General features: G+C 34.3%; 1 protein-coding gene across 1 annotated transcript; it reads left to right on the top strand.

Annotated features, from left to right (window-relative positions):
* The first annotated feature begins 2440 nt into the window (after window positions 1-2440).
* LOC141450641 (uncharacterized) lies at window positions 2441-7483 on the top strand. The gene is made up of 3 exons (XM_074121237.1): window positions 2441-2650; window positions 4188-4232; window positions 6289-7483. Exons 2-3 carry the CDS (start codon window positions 4188-4190, stop codon window positions 7303-7305), a joined length of 1062 nt encoding a protein of 353 aa, XP_073977338.1. The 5' UTR covers window positions 2441-2650; the 3' UTR covers window positions 7306-7483.
* Window positions 7484-8029: the final 546 nt, after the last annotated feature.

Here is an 8029-nt window from a genome sequence, read left to right on the forward strand (position 1 = left end):
TTGTTCACAGAAGTTCTGTAGTTTTTATTTGTTCACAGAAGTTCTGTAGTTTTTAAGTTCAAATCTCAAATTTTTTTCTTTTGTATTTCGTTTATTTTTTGTAAGATTGATGTCAAATCTATGTGAATGCTTTTTGAAGCAAATTAGAGTCAATAAATGACAATAGATCTGTGTGCATGCAAAATGTTTATACGAGACTTTAGAGAGAATTAGCTGAGCCATTTCGCGAAAATCTTTGCAAAAAGTGAAAGGTTTCTTCATTGAAAAGGTGAATAGGAAATTCGGCCGCTGTCAGATTCCATGGGAGTGCGCAAACCAAGTATAAAGTTAGTATATCCTCCAAATATTCGATTTGCGCTACTAGCTAGATATTTCCCAAGCGAAACTCCAAACTTGCACAATGTAATCCTGCTGATCTATTCTCTTTTTTATTCTTTAACAAATTTATAATTTGCCGCTCGTCAGTTCCCACAGTTCCGTAGCTTAGACGCAGACCATGTATATAACGACCCAGCATTTCGTAGAGTTGGCGAGAGGGAATTCAGTCTTCCGATTTGACCAGTCTACTTTCTTCCTTATTATTCGGAACTTCGCATGACCCTGCAACCAAACTAGAAGAATATCTTTTTAAATAGTTAGCTCTTCCAATAAACTAGAACATTTTATCAGTCTGGAAGTGGAAAATACTTGAGTTCAGTGGCTTGTGATTATCGGAATAAATGTAAACAAGAGAAGGTCTCCTACATGTTCCCACACTATACACCAATGCAACATCGAATGTACAGGACAATCTTCTATTTTTACTTAATGCTTTGAGGAGCAACAGTAGCTGAGCGGGATTAGAGGAGTCGCCCGTAATTCTAAGATTTGTTGTGATTCTGTATTCGATTAACTATCTAGGTCTTTCATTTTAGTTGGTGGTTAATATGTGCAATTTACAGTAAAGTATGTTTGCTAACGTCGCCATCCACGACACCTAATTTGGTATTGGACGGAAAGACTGCTTGACAAAATTTTTTTTAATTAATATTTACTTCTTCCTGTTTCGTATTAGTAAAGTAATATTCTTATTTATTGAAGCCATCAAAATAACGTACCTTTGACCGAGAATGTAACTTTTAGTTGCGCTCATTGCGGAGAGTAAATGCGGATTGAAGACTTGTCTAGCTCAGCTCGCAGGTGGAACCGAGACACGGACTGGGTGCCGCTGGATAACTAAAAATAATTCCTGCTTCCGTGTTCTACAATGTCACTCAAATATTTGAAATAACGAGTCGCACATGCCTTCTTGATTAAATTTTTCCAGGAATTTACTGTGAACTTAAAAATTAGTTTTGTGTGATCAACTTGGCTCAATTCCGCACCACAGATTCTATAAAAAAAAAACCCTTCCGGTGTGCCACCCTGACACGAATTTCTCTCACTCCATTATCGGAGTACATACTGTACCAATAATGTATTTATGTAATTCAGGAAATTTAAATACTTAGTTCAAGACTACAATAAATATAAGCTGTGAACCTTTCGTGAATAGTATAAGATCGTTAAATTTCAACATCTCGCATAACTTCACATTTTTATCTAAAATGTTTTTATCTCTCTGAAAATTACTGGAATTCCTTGATTTAGTAAGAGTTGAGGATTGCGTTTATTGAGTAGGTGATTTTGAGTGAAATGTTAGGCGGGGGTAATTTCAACGCCCTATAACTCCTTTTGCACCTCCAATATTTGTCTCAATTTTAGAGTTTCTGTAATCTTTAATTGCCTATTTGAACATTATAGAACATTATTTGGCAGAGATAAAAGCCTTAATTGTAACAATAATAATAATTTATTCAATGGTACTAATTGTCAGAGAAAGATTCTCATACCGCGTGAAGCACACCTTCAGCGATCTACTTCTTTATTGCCGAACTGGTAGAAGTTTAAGAGATCTGGGAGGACCGGCATGAAGAATGCAGAGGAAAATATTTTCAGTGTTTCCAGTTTTTTCAAATAACTTTTAACTTTAAACTGTGACTCAACTTCTGGAAAATATTTTATTCAACATAATCAGAACAATATTTTGGAAAATAATATAATAAAAATAAAGCGTTTGATTACAACATGTTTTAGTTATTGCAATTATTTTTTTAATTAAGTCAAAAAAATAATGAGGTTTTGTTTTGTTTTTATTTTCTTTTTTCATTAATGTGACAAAGTGTGAGCGAGTGTGGTGATAGAATTGAGTTTTCATTTCAGAATAAGAGCAGCTAGAGAAAAATATAGTCAAAAGGTGAATTCCTGTAATAGTTGAAATATATATTTTTTAAACAAAATTCAGAAGATAATTTCTAATAAACAATACCCAATATTATTACATAACTTCTTGTCACTTATTTACAATATTAAATCAATTATACATTTTAAATGCGATATTTAATAGCATATGTATTCATTTAACATATGTTACCATATTTTCAAACTAGAGCCAATAAATCGTACAATCAAAATTTTAGTAGCCACCAGGTTTTATATCGTTCCTGGAAACATAAACAGTTGATATCAGGTAATCAGGGTGGAAGAGCGCTCGATTATAGCGGAAGGAATAGAGCAGTAGTTACTAAAAAAGAAAAGACAGTTAACAGCTAGCTAACCTTTAGGCGCTAAGGTAAACCCAAGCATTGAATACACAAAATAACATTCCAGTTTTAAAGTAAAACTTTATAACACCTTTATGAATAGTTTACAAAAACTACCAATTGGTATATGAACATAATCAAGACAAGTTGCATATGTAAAAAGAAACTGCACTGTGCCCTGGTTATATCATTAACATTTACATAATTAATGTTATTTGGATAGCTACGCCCCTTTAGAATATCCGAATGGCGATTCTTCAATCTTATTAACATAGAAACAGTAAATTCTATGAAATTAGTGGATTTTTGAAGATTTTACGTTATTTTGATCGTGAACGTTTGCAGGAAAAAGCGTCCAATTGGATCTTATTCATTGTTTATTTTATCAAATGAATTTTCTAATGGACGTATTGTTTGTTAATGGCTCAGGTTTTTGAGGGTGTGGAAACGCTTCCAGGCGGCCTTTAAGCGTCCGCAGGGGTACCCACATGATTCATACTCATCCGAATTTCCATGCAAGCAGTCTCACAGTCGCCTTGAATTAACTTCGTAGCACTGTGGCCAGTTTACCTAGGCTGACCAAAATATCGTACCTCAAATTTGCCCCCATTCCCCCTCTTTCGTCTTGAAGCCGTACTAGAGCCAATGTTTAAAATAATTAACTGTAAATTATTAATGCTTATTTTAAAGCGTAAAGAGATAATCTACAATAGGATGAAAAAATAAATGCCACTTTTCGGTCGTGATACATTTATTCTGCCGAGCTGTAATGTAAAATATTACTTTACGATTATAAACTAGTCCTGAAGATGACCTAGTCCCTAGGTCGAAAGCTCGGCAGAATAAATGTATCACGACTGAAAACTGGCATTTATTTTTTCATCCTATTGAAACTATGAATCAGTCACCAAAAATAATGAACAGAGATAATCTACTGCAATCATATCCTGAAAACAACTTTATTAGGAATGTTTTTGTGTTGTTTCGTTGTTGTTTAATTTAAAATGAATAAATAATGTATTCGTTCTCAAACCGAAATCTTTCATTACTTTATTAAATTGTTTATTACTCTGCTTTATGAAATGGGGGAGGGGTAGTTTGAATATTTTTAAGAAAATTAAAAGAAGATTGTTATTGCTAATTATTGCTTTACTTTTCATTTTGGACAAGAAATGCAATATGGTACTCAACTGAGAGTCCATTTTAATTGATTCCATATCACTTGAATGAACATATAGTTTATAAAGTTAGGAAGCCATCAAGGAATCGTTAAAGTTTTTTCATCGGTTTCGATTCTAATTGGACTTTATTCAAATCAATTGAATCCAAAGAGGGATTGGTTAGTATGACTTTAATACACAATTAAGTAGATATCTTCTTGGAATCCCCAAGTGAATACCGGTATTTTTCCCTTGCAAAAGATAAATCTTGAATCCACATACTCTTGGCCTTGGACAGATTAACTAATGTAAAATTACTTTGGTGAAAAAAAAACAACAACAAACAAATCGTCTTAGCCAAATAATGTAGGTATTAAATTTTATAATAAATGTATTATTTTCCCAGATGGACGATGAATTTTTACGGAGCCTGTGGCAGCCAAGTGAAACGGTAACAATTTATATTCTTTCCATTTTCTGTATTACTGACTTCTACAGTTGGTAGAAAATTAATGAAACGTTCACTAAGAATGCTGATCCCAAGGAACGTCGCCGGCAAGATTTTGTAAACAATCGCGTTTTCTTAATTTGGTCCCGAGTGGACATTTCCTCTAAACTCTTCAATTCTAATCCCCCCAGGATGTATTACAATTTTTGCAATAGTGTCATAAGAACCTTAAAAGCTTGATTATACTTCGGCGAGTCAGAATTTCAGCTGACACTATCCATCCATGCCGTTATTTTCCTATTGTCAAACTGAAAGAGCTTGCCAGCCAGAAGAAACAAACTGATATCAAATGTGTGGTGGACTCAGGCAGATACCAGCTGAATGGCCTACGAAAATGTAGGAGGAACCCATTTTACCAGATCATCGAATGGGTCCCAACAAGAAAATGAAGGTACCTTATTTTTCGCAGCAGGTTTGCTTAGGTATGGTGACTTGATGGTTCAGATGGACATCTTGAACTTTGTCACTCTCAACATTCCCGCGCCAAAAAAACTACACCTCTGATATCCTCAGGAAAGATACATCCCACCTTACTCTTGTTAAAAGACACCAGTCACAAAGGAAGCCTCGAAAAGAGAAAGATCCGTGATGCGGAAACTACATTTTTTTGTCAAAATATTTTTTTCCATCGCCCTGAAGGAAGCTCATCACGTAGTTACACTCCCGGCTCTCTCGCGAGGTTTCAAGAACAGTGATAAACAGTAGATAAGATTAACCACACCTAGCGCTCAACGTTATAAGATGGCCCTCCTTTTTTACTTGTCACTCCTAAGAGAAAGATTTATTTGATTAGACATTACCATAATCTCGCTCTAGATCAAGTCTCATACCGACTAACTATCATCGGGGTCAAGTTGACAAAAAAATTTTATTTACAATTTTAGTGGCAGACCTTCGGAGCAACATACTTTTGTATTCATTAAATAAATCTTTTTATAAAAATTGTCTGCTAACTAGTGGAGTGGCGGACATTTATTAATGCCTTTTTCTATAAAGCTTTTAGTCCAGTTAAAATTCACTTGTGACATCATTGAGTGGATTTTTTTAGGATCTCCAAGGATCTAAATTCTGCATGGTTTATTTCTTGATCAAAAGTTACTGAATTATTAATGCAGCTATATCAACTTCTACTTTCTATTATTTTAGTATTTATTTCTCAACTTACGAATTTCGATAAAAATTGAATGGTGTGAGTAGTTACAATTATATTTGATTAATATTTTTTGAGCGCAATTATTATCCCATTATAATGCTCAATTTAGTAAAGGATTTCGTCTCTGCAAAAACTGCATTTTGCACTCCTGTTCATGAACAATGTGGCCACTCCTCTATTAGCGCTTAGTGAGTTTATTTTTTTACTTACTCATAAACAAAAAATGTTACCAATCCAACAAATTGGTCATTCAGTATTAATAAATAGTTTAAAATTATAATAAGTTTAAAGTTCAAGTCAGCAATTAAAGCTTCAAAATATTATAGGACAATTTTGGCCCTGTTCTATAACCTAGGAGAAACCTTTATACTTGTCTCATACCACGATGTGATGGCTAATTTCAAATGGCGTTAGAGACGAATATTTTAATAAAAAATATACTATTCCTTATTAGAACAGCAGAAAACGAAAACTTACTTTAAACTTACGACTAATACTGAGCAACCAGTCAAAAGCAAGGTTACTTACCTTTCTCAGTTAGTATTAATAGACAAAAGAATATTTTGAAAAAGTTAATTAAATTCCGGGAAATAGCTTAATGTCAAAGTTTAGAGAATCTACCTTCTAAATTATTGAAACGAATGCAGAAACAATTTAATATTGATCAGATGAAAAAAGTTGTTTAAATTCTCTCTTTCTGTTGACCACGTGCCTACTACGTGCGGGCAAATAAAAAAAATAAACTCCCTTCACTTGAAATATTTCTTGGCAATATTAAAGAAATATTTTGTGCCCATAAAATTTGACACTCTTGAACAAATATTTTCAAAAAGTTTTATTGTTTAGGATTCATTTTTTGACTATTGGGATCCAGAAGCAAAGGATGCAAGAAAAGAAGTAATGAAACAGCTTGGAGAGATGATGACTTCCGCACCCTGTCCAAGGGAGGGTGAGAACACTTCCAACTTGTACAGAATGTTGGTTAAGAAACTAAGAGAACAAATCTCCAACTTTGATAGTAATCCGGAAGTAGTAGATTTAGCTACGAAGAAATTAGCCAAGTGGGTGGAGAATTTAGTGAAAGAAGCTTACTACCGGAAACAGGGTAAAATTGGCGCCCCCAGGCCTAAAGAAGTGAAGGGGCATTCGGTCTCGGAGGTAGATAAAAGAAAATTACAGGTGATAAATCTCCAAAAAGATACGAAGAAGCTTCTACAGGAAAATATTCTAAATAGACACCAAAATGAAGCGGACGGTAAGCAAAAAGTAGATGTGAAAATAAGAAAACGCCCAAATTTCATCAACAAGAAGGGTTCATCAGCAAGAAATGAAATGGCCAAAAGTTTCACTAACTTGGATTTTTCACCTGGAGTAGATGAATCAGACTTAATAACACAAACGAATAATTTAAGAATAGATGGGCCAGATAAAACTCATATGTACATGGTAGACCAAGATACAAGAGGATCAAGAAATCATTCGAAGCCCAGACAAATGGAGAAAGAAGAAGAACCTCGTACTGAAGAACCATCGGTGAGCGCAGCCAGCGTAAATAGTTGCTTTGTTGAAAATAAGAGTTCATCCCATCTGGTAAAGAACTGGTCAAGCTGGATGGTGAATTTGACCAGAAAAGCTAAGAACTTTGTAAAATGGGATGCTTCAATAGTGAATGTGATTGAAAACGTTGACGAAAAAGAACCAACTAATTCAGTTACTGTTATGCAAGAAAAATGGGACAAGATGCGGACGGAAAATGTGGCAAATAAACTGAGGAAGAACCAATCTACTACAGTTGGGAATTCTGAGGAGGAACCATCTCGCCCCAAATGCTCCACGTCAGAAAGCAAGGATAACAGAAACTAAGATCGTGACAGTGATTCAAAAAGGCGTTGGAATTAAAGTAATGTAGACAAGGTTTGTTCATTCACCCACAGATACTACCTGGCACACTTACATCTGAGATCGAGTCTCATTCAACAAAGTTACTCTTACTTATCAGACACTTGTATCTCACTTTTTTAATAAAGCATTATTACAATAATATTATCACGAAAGTATCTAGAATACCCTAGTTAGTAAGTAAGTTGTTCATTAGTAGATATGGCAGGAGAAAGTTCTAGATAATGATAGGAGATTCCCGTTGGAAATAATAGTGTAAGGCCAGCCGCGGCATCAATTAATGCACCGAGATCTGAAAAGATAGTCCTTGCAAGGCAATCTTATCCTTAATTGATAAGATGCCATTTTAAAATCCATCATCAACTTGAGCTACTCCAATGAAAAAGTTGTGGTTGATAGAAAAGCTAGAATTTTGTATTAAATATGCATGAACTCAAATCTGCTACACTTCTTTCAATTGATGAATGTATTGTATTGAGTCAACGGGTATAAGCTTTAATGTCCAGCTCCAAAGAAGGAAGTTCTGAATTCTGTAATAAATAGAGAAAAGATTTTTGTTTTTTGCAAATTTTAATCGGTTGATTTTTATCTAACCTTCCATCCCATTTCGGATATCCAAGTTCCTGACGAAAAGCACCAAAAGTTTAGAAAACGTGAAGTAATAATGAAGTAACTAAAGATTTTCTTG

This window comes from Rhodnius prolixus, unplaced genomic scaffold (genome assembly GCF_049639745.1).
Source record: "Rhodnius prolixus isolate KJV_2025 unplaced genomic scaffold, Rpr scaffold_8, whole genome shotgun sequence".
Taxonomy (NCBI): Eukaryota; Metazoa; Arthropoda; class Insecta; order Hemiptera; family Reduviidae; genus Rhodnius; species Rhodnius prolixus.